Genomic DNA, 19,621 nt, shown 5'->3' on the forward strand with positions numbered 1-19,621 from the left:
AATAAAACAGCTCTATATTCATAAGGTTTGAGATTTTGCCACGGCTTTCCTGGTGCGAAACTTTTCGGGCCGGGACCAATTGCCGGGACCTAGAAACGGCCCCAGTCCAGGGCACTTCTCCTCACCGTGGACTGAAAGACCCTGGTGACGACATTTCTTAAAAAGATGGCGGCGGATTCGGAGCGGACCGGCGCGACTTTGCATCTTTCTGATATTGAGAAAAACCCCAAAGAAATGGACGAACGCGGAAAAGAAGCCTCAAAACAACAGCCTACGACTTCCAGGACAGAAATATGTTGTAAAACCCTGGCTTTTCTCATTGTGTTGTGTTTGGTGTGTGTTCATCTGGCACGGGTTATTCGAGAAGGTAAGTATTGTCTGACAGGCCGGCCGAAACATCGTCATGCCATAGCAGACCATAGCAGTGGTTGTTCGCTAAGTACCGATGATCGAAATAGTTAAATTGCTTCAGAAGACATTTACATTCTAAATAAGATTTTGAGAGGTATCCTATCTGTTGATATTGTTTACTGTAGAGCATTTGACACGTGTCGCCGAAATTTGTGTAAACATTTCGAATTTGCGCTGTAAAATTAATTGGTTTACGGCTGCAATTTTGTATGAGAAAGAGATCTTTAAGCACCTGGCATTGCTGACTAATTTTTTTCGATCGCATTTTCTATGCTGCTTAAGCGATTTTCTTCTTAAAAAATAATGAAAAGAAACGTATACTTTAAAGTGACTATGAAGTAAAAAATAATTGCTGCTTATTTGACAGGCTTTTCAAAGTAAAGAAGAATGGCGTTTCCCTTTTTGGAATATCTTTTTTCGTTCTAGAGATATTTACGTTTTTGTATTATGCAAATGAGGAAAGTGATGACGTCATAGGTGGTTCCACTTGAACAGTAAAACACTGAATCAAGAATATCTCTAGAAATATTGGAGCAGTGTTCTTCAAACTTGGCACCACAAATGTGCATCACAAAAGAAACAGAATGACACCTTCTGTGTTGTTGCCATGGCAACACTTTTGGTTCCAGTCTCTTTCTGTGAAAAACCAAATATGCCAATTTGCAACCCTTCGAAAAGGGACAGAGGGTCTTGCTCGGAACACACGTGATTCCCATATTGTCTTAACTCTCCCCATTAGATTGTTGGGAGTGGATGATCCTTGTTTAAGATAAAATCTGGTAATGTTAGTTTTAATTAAAACAGGACCAGCGGCTTAACTGTTGTCATGGTGACGGCACAACGGGTGTCATTTTGATTCTTTTGTGATTTACATTTCAGGTGCCAAGTTTAAAGAACACTGCTTTAATATTTCTAGAGATATTCTTGATTGAGTGTTGAACTGTTTTAGTGGAACCACCTATGACGTCATCACTTATAATACAAAAACATGAATATCTCTAAAACGAAAAAAGATATTCCAAAAAGGAAAACGCCATCCGTCTTTACTTTGAAAAGCCTTTCAAATCAGCAGCAATTATTTTTTACTTCATAGGCACTTTAAGGCTCCACTAGTTACATTGTCGGTGGCTTTTATTTTCCAGTATTTTCATTTTATTTCCTGGTCATGCGAAGTGATCTGTTCACTGATGCAACCGGAGAATAAATATTTCAGTTTTGTTGAACTGCTCATCTCCCCGGTCCATTGAAAAAAAAGAAAAAAAAAAGTTGACAGGCCTTTTCTTAGCTTGCTCAAAGCTAAGGTGAAGTATTAGACTGCACTTGGGTCAAAGGGATTGCACACTGATTGATTTTTGTAAAATGATGTAACTGGCAGCTTTGCCACTTCCCCATGATGGGATGCTAGTCCATTGTGAGCTATATACCCCTCGGCATCAACATTTTGTCATGTTGTCTTGATAGTTTGTCAGTCACTACCCATTTATACTCTTGGAATATGAGACACTATGACAGTTAAGTATCCTCCCCAAGAACACAGCAAAGTTACCCAGCCTAGTGTTGAACCTGGATTGCTCAATTCAGATTCTAACATGGTTAAACCATTACAATTGTAACTGCACCTTTAGGTTGCCATGTCTTCACAGGGCTGTCAATAAGGGCCATAACACAGAGAACCAGTTACGGCTAAGTGTGTTTGATGGGCCCTTGATGTTACAAGTGAACTTGCCTGTAGTTGATTCACCCATAAAGTAACAAGTTTGTTATGGATGTGAAAATCAAAACTACAGATGTATCAAAACCTAATATATGATGGCCCTGCAAGCTGTCATGTACATGTTATTTTGGATTTCAGTGTCAGTAGCAGTGGAAGTGGTATTTATGTGGCAAATAAGTATTTGTGTGGCAAATAAATGATGATGATGATGATGATGATGATGATGATGATGAAGTTGAGGATGATGATGAGTTAGGCATTGTATATTCTCATGACCCAGTAATTACACTATTTCTAAAGTTTTAGGTTCTTGCAAACGTTTGAGAATTAATATGCAGTAAGGAGTATTTTCATGAGGTGCTGTTTGATTTTTATGCTTTTAACAAAAAGATAAAAATTCTCAACATTTGATCTTTTGCAAACAGGATCTAGTACTTGCCCTGGAATGTTTCAGTCTGGTCGATGGAGGGGAAGCTTTTGGCAACCTCATGGCTGTATGATGCATTCATATACATCAAGGTCTGTTAAGAACTTGTCATACATTATGGCTAAGTTGTTGCTGTAGTTAAATTTTGTTTTTGATTTCAAATATTTCAAGCCAGCGTGATAGTTTTTGTGCACGTGTATATGTCTGTGGGGTGGGGTGGGGGTCTGTAAGACCAAAAATGTGAAGAAATGTGGGAAGTTTAATTGCAATTTCCAAAGGGGTGTGGGAGTGTCTTAGAAAAAAATCCCTTCTGTGGGAGAAGTATAGATATTTTCTGAAACTACACATTGTACATTGGACATTTACTATATAAGCAATCAATTGGATAATTCCATTGTTAAAAACAAAACTGGTTTATTATTAATTTTGGTAGGCTGTTCTCTTTTTCTCGGGGGGGGGGGGAGGGGAGGAATATGTATTATCAAGAAGGGGAGTCAGATGGAGTTTTGGGTATCATTTAAGGTAATTCCTCTGAAATAAAAGTGACAATAGATTTTTGTTCAAACTTTGTCCACTGAATATTTGTCATATGATAACTTCAATTTTGAAATAAAAAAGGGGGGTGCCCATGCTCATTAAGGAGCAGTGAGGCATTGAAAATGCCCCATTTTGGCATTATTTAATGCTTATTATAAAAATGCATTCCCAGTAATTGTAAAATCTTTGTGAGCCCAGACTCATAAGAAAACGCATTACACTACAGTCAATACATTGTGTCGGACACAAATAAGCATTTTAAGTTTGATTCAGACAGAAAGCTAAATCCTTGATTAAAAATTTGAACCAAATTTCTTGACGTGGTTACCGACTGTAAAATAGAAAAGACCACAGTGTATCTGCTATTTTTCTTATTTATTCAATTTTCAGCAATAGAAATTAGATCAGTCTTTCCTCATGCGAAGCTTATGATTAGTTGATTACAATGACTGGAAAAAAATTGGGGTGCCCGTGCTCGTTGGTGAGCTAGAGCCATTTTTCAACTGAAAGAGCTCAATATCAAGGCAAATCTGTCATGTTTTCAATATGCGCGTGCACAAGCGCACGCTAATGACGCCATAAATTATGCGCAGGAAGGATGCGCAATGCAAATGTGAGGAATGACCTTAAGAGTGAACTGTAATACATGTATTATTAGGAAGAGTTAAATTGCATTTGAGATTTTCAAGGGATTTAATAAATTGATTTAGAATTTTATGGTATAATACTCTACATGATCAACAGATACAGTACATGTAGTACTTCAAATTTTAAGTTCTTGATTCAAATTTTCAGTCAGGCTATCAAGAGGACTTAGTGTATGCTAGCCCACATGCACAACATAGAAAAATGCTACGCATTTAATTTCTAGTCATGCCTGTGAAATAAACTTTGTTTGCTTCCAGTGAAATGAGGACTTGTTTACACAATCACCCTGTGGCCTTTATAGGAGATTCCAGAACAAGAACTTTGTACTATGAACTGGTAAAGACGGTTAGCTTGCATTCAGTTACGGAAGAAGAAAAACCTGTAAGTTTTTAGAGAAAAAAAAAAATCTGACACTAGTGCTTGAAACAACTAGGCAGGTGTGACAGCGCCAGAAGGGGGAGAGGGATTGTTTACTTCCATATATTGGCTATATAGGTTTCTTCTATGGGATTTAGGGTATGGTCAAGGTTCCCGATTCTTAAATAGGGTACATTATTTTTGCTCCTGTTAGCATTGTGTTCCTACTCTCTCTTTACTTACATCCAAGATAATATTATAATTATTTTTTGCAGCACCATGATTTGTTTTATCGTGACAAGACAAGCAATACAAGTGTGGTATGTAATATATCAAACACGAAAGACCGTGTTTGACCACATTTCCAAACACCAAGAAGAGAGTTGAAAATATGACGCGGAGCGGAGTATTTTTGACAAACTTCGAGGTGTTTGGAAATGTGGTCAAACACTGTTGTGAGTGTTTGATAAATCTTCTCAATTGAAACTATAACTAAGGAGAAAATGGAAAAATTAAATGGTAAAAATCTATGCTAATTAAGATCAGATATCCAAACACTGTCACAGTCATGATTTCCTTTGTTTAGACTTGATGAATTATTAATGAGTTTGAGAGGTCATGTAGCAACTATGATGTTGTTGTATTTTTTCATTATATTTTTTCTCTTATTTAAAGACAACAGTTAAGAGATCTTACCTTCCTATTGAAAGCATTCTAGCAAAAAGTTGTTTTAATTTGTTCTTACAGTCATTCTACTGGCAACCAATGGTCAATCTATCTATGAAGGGATTGTATGATGATTGGACCAAGGTAATCATTATGTTAATTACTTAATTAATTATTAATAATTATATTCAATTTTCAAAATATAATTTAGAACAAATTATAATTAAATTTGAAGTGATTTGATAATAAATTATTAAATAAATATTGCAGGTTGTAGCTGCTATTAAATTGATTTAAAATTTCTTTCTTTTGTCAATGCATTTTCAAAAACATCATTGATGATAGAAGTTACTTTTTATCAAAACCAGTCTTGTAATGGCTCTTTTTAACCAGATGTAATGTTAGTGAATGTTGAACATAAAAAGGTAGATCACAGTGACTTTGTTAAATCAATGTTGCACTGTAGCATAATGCTCAATAAGAGCCATTACTGTTACTTCTTGATGGTGTGCTAATCCATCATACCTTAATCCCTTGCCTCCTCTCCCCTCCTCTTCTCCTCCCCCCCCCCACCCCACCCCCCAAACCTTCCTCAATATCTTTTCAGGTTTTCATTTTATTTTTGTTAGGATCCAGCACTGTGAGAATGATAAATTTTAAGTGTCTTGCCTCTGAACAGTGGGCTGAAACTTTAATTTGTTAAGTACATAATACCATGAGAACAATAATTGACTCACACTCTTTCATTTTCCTGTAGAATCCAAACAAATGCCCTCATCTCATTATTAGTGGAAGTGGAACAGTAAGTTTGCCGTAACTATTGTATAACACTATATATCAGACTACAAAACCTCAAATGAATTGTAAAATAAAACTTTGAACAAGCACAGTACATGGGCACTTAATACTAAATTTTGTGAGCTCAAGGAATGGCAACAAGATCATTATTTTTATAACTTTTAAGTGTTACTCTCTGAAAAGCATTCCTTCAGGACAGGGTCACCTTGATATTTATATTTCACCCTTGATACCTCTGAAGTGCCCAAATAGCAAGCTTTGAACCTTCTGAAAATAAAACAGGTCATTTTCTACTCAAAAACATGAAGTCATTACATTTGTTACAAACACTCAAAGAGCACAGTAACCTTATCAAAATAGAGAGCATTTATTTGTAATACATGTTTGAGGCAGATGTTGCAAAAGTACCCTCAACTCATGGGGTGTTTTGAATTATGGGCCCTTTAGAAATTAAGACATTGTGTGACTTTAATACCAAATAATACTGCATCTTATAAATTTTTGAGCAAAGAAGAAAACGGAACCTGCTTTAAATACCCTTAGTTTTTTCTGTATCCAGTCTATTTCACACCCTAGCTGGACAATTTTCACACATATTGGGACTGGATGTATAAGTCTAAGATGCCATGAAGGTCTCATTAAATCAGTGACAGTCACTTCCTTCTTTACTTAAACCTGTGACTGCATTTATTAGTAGTGTATACAGTGGACTTGTTTCAGATTGTTATTACTTATTATTCTTTTTGGCTTGTTTCAGTGGACTATAAAACACCAAGGACTAGATGCAGTCATGAATTATGGATGTGAGTTTGATTTAGTTAAAATGAGAAAGTGATAGATGAACCTCCTTATGCAGTATAATAAACAGTACCACTCAAAAGTACTGCTCAGACAATAGTTTCATTTGGAAGACTATGCTTTCTTTAGGATTTTAGCCAACAAATTAGAGACTGGGTGGCTGCACCTAAGCAATGCCTTTAATTAACAAATCATGTCTGACTCAGTGGTCATACAATTCCATCACAAGAAGTGCTGTAGATCTCTCATTGTTGGAAATAATAATTGAATAAATAGTTATAAAATATTAATGTACATGTATTATAGAATCTCTCTGATACTTTCATTTTACAGATAATTTAACAAAGGTCAAAGGGTCAATGGAGGCGTTAGTGGCCAAAAAAAGAAATGAAAGCCAAATGCTGCTCAAGAAAACAAGTCCTTTTCCACCTTCTCCAGTAATTGTCTGGGTTCAGCAAGGTATTGACACAATTTTGATTAGTTTTGCCTGGAGGATCAGATGTTAAATTCAAACAACATTTTATGGTCCATAAATTGAAGTGGAGGACTTAAATTAAGAAGGAGTACTGTAAGGTATAGTCTTTTTGTCTGTAAATTTTCTGGTTGGACCAGACTGATCCATTTGGTTTCAACCAAACTTTCTCAATTTTTTGTCAAAAGATATGCACCCTCCTGTGAATACTCTTCTGGATAACACAGTCGTGTTCTTGCTAGTTTTGTTTTTGCCCTGATTAGTTGAAAAGCAGTCTTATCAGTTTTGAGCAGACCATATCTGTTTTTGGGCAAATATGTAGGGTTCAGTGTTCAACAATACAGCTGATGTCATTGTATTGTAAGTGAATAGTGTCTAGACTTTGATACCCCTAAAATTGCAAGGATTAGAAATTTGATCATAGAAGCAAACTGCTTTGTCATGCTAGCATGATACCAACATTTATGTTAGTCAGTTATGTAGACCTCCTTTTAATTTAATTTATCATTCTTGTTGCAGAGCCAGTTGTGGAATCAAAGCTCCATGAGGCACGCAAAATGATTACAAATGAAAAGATTGAACTATTTAATTCTATTGCTGGAGAAATGTTGTAAGTTCAGTCATGTATGTAGATGAAACTCAACATCTACCGAATGTTTTAACAAGTTTAGGTTAATTTTTCTGTTGTGCACTGCAGTTGTTCTTTAGGTCATCTAAGTCCTTTAGAGACAGAAATTTGACATGTCATAACGAGGGACTGAGTTATTTAATATATATATATATATTATTTTAATATTAAAATTGTCTTTTACTGTAGCCAGGAAGAAAACTCCTCTGTGACTGTGATGTGGACATCATTTCATGCAGCTGAGAAAAAGCCTGAGATATCAACAGATGGACTTCACTATGGACCATCAATAACAAGCCTGGTAGTTATGTACTCATGTACAAACAAATTATTTGAGTTTCTCAATGTAGTAAAGCTATATCAGGGGTTTCAGGAAAGGGCCAGGCACCAGTTTGACTATGTAGAGGAAAGTTTTACCATTAGTAGAAGTTCAGTTCAAATAGTTTTGCCACCCTTTTTGTGTTGTTAATTATTTATTTTATTCTTGCTCTTTTAGGAGCTGAATTTGATATTGAATTATTACTGTAATCAATATCTTCAAGTATCTGATGCTACCTGTTGTGTGCCAGCACCGAGACTAACACATCTGCAGCGGAACACATTTGCAGTTTTTATCACATGGTGAGATGTGCCTGTTTTTATTTCCAAGTGATTGTGGAACATTCTAGTTTAGTTAGGGTGGTCCACTTTCTGGCAGAGCAGGTTTTATTAATTTCTGGTTATACAAGTTTCTCACAACCACACTTACATATTAAGCATTATATTTCAGTGACTTGCTTAGCACAGAGTGCACTGCACTTGGTTCTTTTAAATTTATGGCTGCAATAATTTCAGTGACACTCTCCTACTCAACAATAATTTCAGTTTTTACTTGATGTTGTACACTGTGGTAGCAGGGTTCCAGATAATTTTTTCAATGCAGGGTGTCAATAAGGAATTCCAACAGGTCAATTCCCACTGCTCCCACCAAATCACTATACATTTTCTATTAATTTATTGGGTCATGTATCTGACCTTGCCAGGTTTTTGACCTGAGACCCCATACTTATCTGGAACACTGTGTGGTAGTATGGTGACAATGTTCTGCTTTTCATTTTTCTTGACAGCATTGTGCTGTTTTTGATTATGTTTGTCTGTCAACATCTGTGGCCAGCAGAACCCAAAGGATCTGGTGGTAAGAAGGAATATTTCATCTCTGAATTTTAAGACATTGTTTTTATCATACATGTACAAATTAACTAAGCTTCCAAATTTATAAAGGAACCTCAAAATGATAGGTTAACTTAGTCTTATAGATGAATATCAAAGACATGAATTGATGAACAATCAAGGGGATATTGGGATGTTTGTGTCTGTTTATGGCTGACTAGTCTTTGAAGAGACTCTCTTGATTGGTAAAGACGGAAATCATCTGTAAGCAAATGAGCTAAGTGTGATCTGGGAAGGAAGATCTGATACAATCATTCTCAACTCGCCCATTTTCTTTTGCCCTATACCCTACTAGGGAGCCTGTTCGCACTAGCTAGAGAATGACATACAGTACATGAAAATTAAGGGGTTGTGGCAGTCACACCTGATATCCTGGAGTGGCTAGTGGTTGTTTTTCTAGGCTCGCAGATTTTAATTTTGAAGGGCTCTCTGAGCCTACCAGTTTTTCAGCCTATATTAACTTGGCCTACTTAGATGTCTAGGTTACTGAATCCTTTTTCTTGAGGCTGAAATCGTTGTCCACGTAATGCAATCTGAATGTATTGGTCATTTACAGGTGCTGAACCAACCACACCTGGAGGCCGTCCCAGTTCCTCATTACGCTGGGTCTATTCAGACAGGATGTACCCTGTTATGAAGAGTTTGTTCAAAATGGGCCTCATAATGTTTTACTTTTACCTCTGTGACAGGTCAGTTCTTTAACGTTTAAATTTCCTTACAATATCAACGCATCATCAAATAGACAAGTGATGGGATAAAGAAAACCATCTGATCAGCTGGTAACACCGTTTCCATGTGCTGTCAAATTTTCAAGACTAATTTCGGGCTTGCCCTTTGGGTGGGAGGCGAGCTGACCTCACGGTTAGTGCGCTCGTCTCCGGATTGAGCAGTCTGGGTTTCGAGTCCTGGCTGGGGACATTGTGTTGTGTTCTTGGGCAAGACACTTCACTCTCACAGTACCAGCAAACTTAATGCTGGGGGTAACCCTGCAATGGACTAGCATCCCATGCAGGGGGAAGTAGAAATACTTCTAGTCGCTCCATGTTACTGAAACTGGGATAAGCTCCAGCCTGATGATCCCTCTTTGCTCGTATGCAGACTTTACCTTTGGGTAAGCAGTAGTAACTATGATGTATTAGCCTGACAGTCACTCTCACTAGACTCCCCGAAAATCCATACCTTATGCTATACTTCTGTAATTTGAATTTCCTTGTAATTTTTTCAAGAAATGTCACTTGCCCAAGTGAAGGACAGAATCCACTGGCTAGCCCAACTGCAAAATCCACTAGCCCTGGGCTATCACACACAGGTTGCAATGCACTCTGTAATATTGGAGGAAAAAGAACAAAAATTTAAAAAAAAAAGTTGAATCAAACCCTTAATTAGTGTTTACTGCAGCATAGAGGGAGACAAGTTTCCTTCATTGTAATTTCCCTTTTCACTATGTGCCATCCCTGTTTTTATGTGCCATTTTTAAACGTTCTTTCTTTTAATTTTCAGGACAAACTTGTTTTTCAAAGAACAGAAAGAATACAGCCATCTCGTTTTCATGTTAGTCCTGATTGTTTTCTTGGCACTTGGTGCGTGGACCTGGGTACCAGCTCAGCAGGTTTGTCCTCCTGTTTTCTTTTTCTAGAGCGTTTTTCTAATGAATCTAAGAATATTCAATTTCGAGACTTTCTATAATGTAGAGCACGCAGTGTAGAAGATCACTAAAAGTTCGCTTTTTTTCTAGTTTTAAAACCAATAATTCTAATTATTAAAACTTACTTGAACAAAAGACAATTCAAAGATTTGCTTTCGACACAGAGCTTTTCCGTGTCATTTTCGGTTTGATACTGTGGGTAATTTGTTTTCTGTTTTCCACAGACTGTCGTGTTAAACAGAGATCAGACAAATGAGTGGAAGGGCTGGATGCAGTTGGTTATTCTCTTGTATCATTATATTGGAGCAAGCAAGGTAATACAGTCGAACCTTCACTAACGGCCACCCCTCTACAACGGCCACTTGTTTTGGTCCGAGCGGACGGTTTATACATTCACTCTCATTTTAACCTCTCCACAACGACTACGGACACTAAAGCGCGTCCCAACTGCCAAAATAACCTCTCGACAACAACCAGTTAATCAACGACTGACGAACGGTGTATGGAAAACCCCATTTTAAATTGTAAAAGGTCACCAAACTTGGTCCGTACTGCGCGTAATTGGTCTCTGATTCTGTTTAGTTTCTGTTTTATTGACATATTTCGATTATGTTACCTACACTTTATATGCTAGAATAAGCATTTTTAAGGAAAAGAAATGTTGCACTCCCGAAAAAAATAAAGTGTCTTATAAAACCCCTACCTCCCCATGATGGCCACCTCTCTACAACGGCCACTGCTTTTCTCTGTCCTCAAGGTGACCGTTGTGGAGAGGTTCGACTGTAGAATAGAACACTATTTTCAACGAGTGTTCAGCTCTTTCTCTCTCCTGGCCATTCTAACCTTCTCCGAGTAGGCTCGTTGTGGTAAATTGCGGTGAAGAGCAGCCTCGCCCCCAAGGAGAAAGAGGTCTGCATTCTATCCCTGACCTGCCTTATATTTGGATCGTGTTCTTGGGCATGACATACCGCATAAATACGAAAATAAACCCGTTCAAAAGTATAGGCTCCCAAAATCTCAGATACAGTTGAACCTCGCTATATCGAAATCTCAGGGGAAACGAAAAATAGTTCGAAATAGCGGAAGCTCGAAATAACCGATAGTAAATGAGTGAAGGACAAATCCAAGGAAATTGATTATGAGTTCGAATTAACGGGGAATTCGAAATACTGAGTTCAGTAATAATTATACCCGCCCTACCACCACAACTATAACAAGAACCCCCCCCCCCCCCTGAAAATAAGCCTTCCAGAAAGTCTTCTAAGCACTGGAATTTAAGCTCAGGGCTTCGTAGAGGAATTTTACAGCATTTCTCTCACGGTTCGTCTCTTCACCAACTCGACAACCTTCTGAGGAAACGAAGCATTCAAGTCAAGGAGAATTCGAATCTTGAACACACGGTTAACCATAATGTGTTACTAATACTATCGACTGACTTGAATGTTTTTCGTTGTACATGCAGGTTCTTCCAATCTACGTGTTCATAAGACTTCTTGTAGCTTCGTATCTTTTCCTTTCTGGTTATGGACATTTCTCATTCTTTTGGAATAAAGGAGATTTCGGACTGTACAGATTTTGTCAGGTAATATTAACGTAATTTTGGTAATTTCCAATGACAGGAAAAAAAATTGTAAAATCGATAAGCGCTAAAAGTTGTGATTTATTCTGGACACTGACGAACTAAATTTGATCGCCAATTTTCAGCGAAATACAAACATCTTCCAGGAAGTTCTAATTTACTCCTTCAAGGCAAAATAATTGATTTGCTTCTGTTGTTCAAGAATACTAATGGAATTTTTTATCAAGTTTATTTAACCTTACTTACCTTTCAAGAAGTTGATGTCCTGTTTTTGTCTCCACGTTTCTGTACAAACACGTTGTAAAATCACAAAGGAGTTTTTCCCGCCACGAGCGCGGCTACCATGGTTTTCCCGCCAAAATGACTCTGGTTCACAGTTCACGCCCGTTCACAGTTTCCTTTTGGTAAATCTCCTACTCGCTCTACAATGCTTAGAATCCATGAAATGTTTTATTAAATATATTTGCCTGATTTCCTTTCAGGTTATGACAAGAATGAATATCCTTGTAGCTGTTCTTTGCCTGATCATGGGTCGTGCGTATCAGTTTTATTACTTTGTTCCTCTGGTATCGTTTTGGTTTGTTGTGATTTATGCTGTTATAGCAGTTTGGCCTAGAGTCACTGCTGCTCTTGTTAAAGGTAAGATGTTTTGCCTTGTAAGTAAGTACCCTCTTGCGGCATGTTTCATAATTTTCAATGACTTTTCCTGACCTACTTCGATTAACGTCAACGCATCAATAGATTGTGAGACTTTGCCTAGTTCCTGTACGGCTTTCTCCCAGACCTTCACGGTCAATTGATTTCGATGACATATCCGAGACGAACGGTCTGGACCACGTGACCCGAAAACGATCGACTGCGGCGAAAGATTGAGGCCTAGGAACTAAGCAAGGGAGGATCCAAAAGATATAGACGACAGAGCGCAAGCCACCCCCTGCCCCCTGCCCCCTTCCCCCCTTCCCTCAACCGAATAAAAACTTCCGTTCTCAAGACGGTTGGTTAATTTTTTTTCGGAAATGCAGGAGAACAGGAGGGCGGTGTGGTAGTTTTTCTGAATTTTTTTTATAATTTCTTCTTGCAGAAAACCACATGCATTACGTTGTAGTATTGCTGAAGTTGTTCTTTCTCTTTGGTGTAATTTCTATGATCTGGAGTTCACCAGTAAGTCATTTGTTCGAATAGTTTTACAAACTATGCCACTGGCCATCCGTTAATACAAGTCTTGGTGATTTTGAAAATTACTATCCGCAGACAAAACGACCTCACTGTAGTTGTTGATTATGGTGCATTACATTAAGGAATTCCTAAATAAAAAGGTCGGGACGTTTTATTTCGGACATTTAATATTCGGATCCTTTCATCTCATTTCGGACAAAAACTTCGGACACTTTGCTGAAAAATTGCTGAAGAAAATTTACGCCTACATAATAGGAATTAGGGTTAAACAAGATCTGTAAAAACAAGAGTTTAGCTGCACCCTCAAGGTTTTACCGATACACCGACGAGAAAATAACATGAATTCTATCAAGCCGTTTCGTATCTCAAGCATTGTCTCAACTAGAAATCCCTCAATAAAGGAAACTAAAACTCAAAGAGCTTAAACATTTTGGACGGTCTCATTTTCGAACACTCTTTCGGTCCAAAATTAAAATGGTCCAAAATTTTTCAGCGAGTAATATTTAAGAAACAAGGATTGTCAAGTTTGGGGCAGGTAACTGATCGAGATGGATTTCGAACGACACAAACTTGACAGAGTTGCAGTATTCGTGTGGCCAGATTTTTCGATTTCTGGATCTCATTATGTGTCATAATCGGGATGCTTACGAGATCACTTTTTTTTTCTTTTCAGATGTTATGCCAGTGGATATTTTCCCAATGGGCAATAAAAGAATTATTTATTGATGAAAATGACAGTGTTCGTGAATGGTGGTTCCGGTCATGGCTGGACAGATATGTGAGTAAAACCTCTCTTTTAGTCGTTGTGTGGTAGAAATCCATTTTCCGCGAATTCTCCGAGTTCTTAGCTGACGTCAACAACGTTGTTAAGTAACATAGCATGATCTCGTGACGTCAACCTGGCGTGCGGTTTTCGGGGTATTTTTTCGTTTCTCTCATTGGGAAGTAAGGTTCGGCGAGTCGTCGGGTGCGTCACGAGGATTTTCCGAACCTTGTGTGCCGGGTTTACTTGCATTTTTCTCCAGTGGTTCCTCACTTTGCCTTGGGTTGTATTGTTAAAAGGTTAAGCAGGGAGCGCAGGGCATGGGACCTGCGATGTCTAGCATTCTTAGCGTTTGTTCTTGAAAACGGAGTTGAGAGAACTGGCATTAAAAGTGTTAGCTAATAGGATCCGCGACTAGTTCTTTAGGAAGTAATTTGAGGAAAGTAATAAGAACAGTTATTACAGGTGAGTAATTAATTTTCTCTTTTATTATTTTTTTTTTTCAGATTGCGCTTTTTGGAATGGTGTTAGCCTTTGCATACTACACTGCTAAAAATTTCAAAATGTTCGACGACAGCAACAAAAGAACTTTGTTCTCCAGACCTGTAGGCGTTGCCTGTCTTATCTTTGCTATTGTGGCTCTTCTGGTAAGATAAAACAAACCGAAAAAAAAGCGAAAAAAGTAACAAAAAAAAGAAGATAAATCAGAACCATATTTTCTTGATCTTAGAGAACTAAATAAAGAAAGAAATGGAAACTCATCAAATCTGTATTTAACCTTCGACGGATACAAGTAGCTGGTGTCAAACGCGGGGAAACACAGGCGCAAAAAGACTTGTTACAAGTGCGGGGTAAAAAATGTAGGAAAGCGCGGCTAAACGTGTAATGGGCGCCGAGCACGAGAAAAGGTATAACGGGTGCCAAGCGCGGCATAACGTATAACGGGTGCCAAGCTTGGGGTAACGTAACCGGTGCCAATACGCGGGAAATCGTCTTATCGGTGCCAAGCGCGGGAAAACATATAACGGGTGCCAAGCGCGGGAAAACTTTGCCTTCGCTCCTGATTGGTCAGTGCACGTTGAAAAAGTGAAGTTACTAAGTTTTATTTTTGTCTTTTGCAGAGTTACGCTATTCAGGCTTTGACGTGTAGATCAAAAGTCTCTTGTAACGAGACACATTCAACAGTATCATTTATACCTGTGAGTTTACAATGTGTTCTTAATTCCTTCCTCATATACCTTTTTTCTTTTCCCCTTGCTCTGAGTCTGTAGTATGTCTGGCTTGATGCTGCTGTCTTTTTGTCCGCCTCTGCTCATTTGCTTTCCTCCCAAATTCCAACCCAACCTCGTTCAAGGCTCTCTCTCCTTTGCTTCCCTTGTCGTTGAGGAGACAAGGAAGGCAAAGAAGAGAGAGCCTGGGAACGAGGTTGATTCCAAGCCACTCCGAGGCAAAAGACGATCACCTTGACAATTCTTACATTGTATTATTGGTCCGTAATGCGCGCATTAAGGCAGATTATCAAGTTTTATTGTCTGGCTGTAAAAAGAACCCAGCACTCTTCGAGTGTTTAAAGATTTTTCCAACACGGCAATTGTCATCCCAGCTATCTCTCGTTCAATCTCTATTTGTTCTTGCTTTCATTTCTTGTTTCCTTTATTTTGCAGATATTAGCCTTTTTACTCCTCAGAAATGTTCCTGGCTCGTTTCGGGCAAAATTCAGTAAATTTTATGCATGGGTTGGCACAATTTCTCTTGAGGTTAGCTGTCTCGTTAACATAACGTTTTACTCTTGCATGGAGGATATTACACGGCGGCGGGAAGATATGAATTTTATTTTCGAGTAGTAGAAACAACATTTCATGATCGAGCGCAGCAAGTGAATAAAATATTGTTTTTAACACGAAAAAAATAAAATTCGTATCTTCAAGCAACCGTGCAATTTTCTTTTTAGTATATAGACAAACTGGTGAAGGTGTAATTTAGGGATTACTAAAGGTTTTGTAACGCAGTTGGGATTTAGATCCTTCCAACTAAAGAAGGTCCTATAAAGGTACTTTGTAAAGGGGTTTCTCTTGTCGGGTCTCCACTAACAGTCACTTCCTCAACAACGGCCATCTTATTCTGTCCCAAGAGATGCCGTTGTAAAGAGAACCAAGGCGAAAGGCCTACCAAAAATAAATGCAACCATCTATAACTTTGAGTTGAATGCGCACAATTGTGTTTCTGTGACAGAAATGTTCTCAGTGCTGGGTTTTTGTCTTATTTTGCAGTTATTTATAGCACAGTACCACATATGGCTTGCACACGATACAAAAGGTGTTTTAGTCTTGATTCCGGATCAGCCACTGCTCAATGTCATACTCACAACCTACGTTTTTGTGTGCGTGAGCCACGAGATTCACAAGGTGTCCGGCGTACTGGCCAACGCGCTCATCACCAAAGATATAAAGACAATGATACGAAGGGTCCTGTTCTTCGTCTTCATGTTGATAATCATTTGGTGGCACAAAACCCGCCATGATCCGAAGCCGAGATTGGCCTGATGTTAAAGGGGCTCAGTCACGGTTTGCGCATATTGAAAAGTTTAGCCTCAATTTTTCAAATTCGTCGTCGTAATCCATGTTAATCTTCTCCATCCTTAGCCATCCTTGTTCCTTTATGGTTTATCATTATATCTTTGGTGTTTTTCTATCTTATTAAACTGTTATTTTCAGGTTTCCTACCATTTAAAGGTAATTTTGTATGTGGCCAAAATAACTCAAAATACCGTGACTGAGCTCCTTTAAACGTTTTTAGCCCGACTACCAAGGTGTTTTGGGTGTCGATTGGTTGGAGAATTCGAGGCAACGCTGGAAATACGCAAGCTGGAGTGTATGAAAGAGAGAGGATTACTCGAGGGAATCAACATATTGGGTTTAACGCAACTCGAAGAGTTCCTGTTTCTGATTGTACCGTTGAGCAACACGTGAGGGATCGGCTTGGTGTAGCTTGTTTTAAGCCCTGTCTAAACTGTCTTCAACTGACGAAACACACGCACAAAGGCTAGTGGCCCGTAAGCCTTAACTACCACCCGCGGAGATTGGACCCGAAAAATTCCAAACTGATGACGTAGCTTTACGTTGTTCCGTGTAGTGTTCCTGATTGGTTGTTTGCCAGTTTTGAATTTTTACAAATCTGAGTGACACCAGTAATCTTTCGGGTCGAATCTCAGACGTTTGCAACCTTTTTTCCAGGGTCTCTCTCTTCTTCCCGTAGAAGGGAAGCCCAGGGTACGAGGTTGAGACTTTTCGAGTAGTAAAAGATCATGAGCGCTCGACTCATCATATATGTTTGTTGATCTAAACCAATTTTTAGCATGCCAGCGAAGTTTGATATTGACAGTACCACTAGAATCGCCAGCTTGATTTGAAAGCAGACTTAAAATTTCTATCTGGTATCAATAGACAGAACCAAATTGCTTTGTACAGAGTACGACAAGAAACCACTCTCTCTATATACAGCCTCCACTATATATACAGCCTCCATTTGAATGGTCAGACCATCCTTTTACTTTGAAGTCGGAGCCATGTTAACAAACTAAACATTGCTACATAGCTTTCATTTGAACGGTCACTCACGAGGGTTTTCTCCACAAACTCGAAGTTTAAAACCAAGTTGTAAAGCGTTATAAACATTGCCACATGAAAATTTCCCTTGAATGGCCACAAACCAGGGTTGTGCGACAGACTAGGAAATGAAAATTACTTAATACAGAATAATAAACTGTACACTATAAAATACCGAAGCCGCTCAATTCTTTAATGAATGATCACTATGGACGAACTTCTGGTTTCCATCCAGACTGAAACAGTTAGTGTAATATTTGATATGTATTTCACATGTAAGAATTAGGTTAACTTCTTATTATTGAGAGGGTATCAACATAGATATTATTGAAGAATGAATAACTGAGCCAGAGTAGTCAACTGAAGTAAACTGAACTAAACAATGAACACCTCCGTGGCATGGCGGTGTGGATTCGAGCCACGGAAGCTTTCTCCTCCATAGGTTTTTCATTCTTAGCGCAAAGAGCAATTGGGAGACTGGAAGTGAGCAAGAAAGCGCGAGCGAGAGCTGGTGGTGAGTGAGGAGTGTGAGCGCGGGGAGCGATTGGAAGGGAAAAAATAGACTCGGCACTGCGCCCGCTCGCGCTTCTAACTAGTATTTTTTTCCTGTACTTGGGACGAAGCAGCCACAGAAGAAGAATTGTTTAGGGGAAAGAGAAACAAGGTTTTTCAAACTGTTTCTGTTCTTCTCAGAGAGAAGGAACCGGGAATTAAGATACTCAGCGAATCTTGGTACGAAATAGAATCTACAAATGGGCTGGGAAGTAGGGAAGGTTAAGCGATATCGAGTATTCTCCTTCCCTCACCTATCCCCCACAAAGAGCCTGCCCGTAGGCCTATACCCTGCAATTTCCTTTTTTTCATCTTATTTAACTGATGTCCTCTGAAACAGTTCTTAAAGGAGCTCAGTCACAGTTTGCGCATATTGAAAAGTTTAATTTCAATTTCTCAAATTCGTCGTTTGTAATCCGTGTTAGTCTTCTCCATCCTTAGCCATCCTTGTTCCTTTATGGTTTATCATTATCTCTTTGGTGTTTTTCTATCTTATTAAACTATTATTTTCAGGTTTCCTACCATTTAAAGGTAATTTTGTTTAACAGGGCATCACCTCGCGAAGACTGGCTCCAATTTTTTGGCCCTCGCCCCAATTTTCGCACGGCCAGAATACAAAAAATATTTCTGGAGATAACCTGAGTCTCCATGGCGACGCTGAAAACATTACGTAAGCAATATGAATCTAAGCCTGCGGTTCGTGTGCTTTCCTGAGTCCGTGGGAAAATTCCAGCCGCTTACTCATCAAAAAGATAATTAAAAAAAAAAAAAAAAAAAAACCGGCTGAACTGCTTCCTCGCTATTTCTTTTTCGGGGATCAGCGTTATGCTCTCAGCATAGGAACAATTTTCTAGTTGAGAACAAGTTGCAGTTATTTGGCACCAGAATTTATCGGCTTGCAATCTTAAAAATACGACATTTTAAATTTTTTCCGATATTACGTAACCATTTTATCGTGATTCCGGTGATCATGAGTTTTGATTATGCAATTTTCATAAAAGAAAAGTTCATAAGCCCTGTTTGGGTACGTAGTTAATTTTTGTAGGCCAAACGGGAAACTGCTTTAGCTGAGTAACAATAAAGTCAACTCCTCTATTAGGAAATTACACTTTGAATTTGCGCATTTAATGGCCCATCGACCCTGTATTTAAAAATAACGCTAATTGAAGGTTAGAGTTATTTTTAATTCAAGTTCAACTGGTCGAAACTGAATAAATTTTACGGTAGATTACAGAATACATTTTGTAGATCAGCGTATTGACTTTCAGTTGTCGCAATTTGTTCGACTTGGGGACAAAAATTGTCAACGGAAAACGAAGACAACATATATAGTTGGCTCGAAGTAAACAACCCGGGGGGAGTACCTTGACTGCTATGAACGCACTCCCCACCTCTCTCGAATGATTTTGTAGAAGTTTCCCTCTCTAGTGGGGAACGTGTGGAAGACTCTATCCTTTCAGATCGAAATTTTCTTTATTTTCTTTGTAATTTCTTTGTATTTTTTATTATTTTCCTGCAAGGGGTCTGTCTTCGATAAATAAATACTAGGTCTCCCCCCAGAGTCACGAAAAAACATACTGTCCCCCCGGTTTAATTTATTTAGTGACTGCTTCCCACGGCTGCGCATTATCGATTC

At 38.5% G+C, this 19,621-nt stretch overlaps 1 protein-coding gene across 1 annotated transcript; it reads left to right on the plus strand.

Moving 5' to 3' along the window:
- Window positions 1–126: 126 nt before the first annotated feature.
- LOC110069137 (N-acetylneuraminate (7)9-O-acetyltransferase-like) lies at window positions 127–18,764 on the plus strand. Its single transcript, XM_020776607.2, has 23 exons — window positions 127–367; window positions 2,551–2,644; window positions 3,995–4,118; window positions 4,370–4,414; window positions 4,842–4,904; window positions 5,518–5,562; window positions 6,316–6,361; window positions 6,690–6,815; window positions 7,348–7,438; window positions 7,646–7,757; window positions 7,953–8,077; window positions 8,563–8,630; window positions 9,222–9,354; window positions 10,166–10,274; window positions 10,535–10,624; window positions 11,773–11,892; window positions 12,372–12,528; window positions 12,971–13,050; window positions 13,739–13,843; window positions 14,335–14,475; window positions 14,950–15,027; window positions 15,493–15,585; window positions 16,099–18,764. The coding sequence occupies exons 1-23, from the start codon at window positions 166–168 to the stop codon at window positions 16,369–16,371; spliced, it is 2,520 nt and encodes an 839-aa protein (XP_020632266.1). The 5' UTR covers window positions 127–165; the 3' UTR covers window positions 16,372–18,764.
- Window positions 18,765–19,621: the final 857 nt, after the last annotated feature.

Source organism: Orbicella faveolata, unplaced genomic scaffold (assembly GCF_042242905.1).
Source record: "Orbicella faveolata isolate gen_17 unplaced genomic scaffold, um_ofav_v1 contig_15, whole genome shotgun sequence".
Taxonomy (NCBI): domain Eukaryota; kingdom Metazoa; phylum Cnidaria; class Anthozoa; order Scleractinia; family Merulinidae; genus Orbicella; species Orbicella faveolata.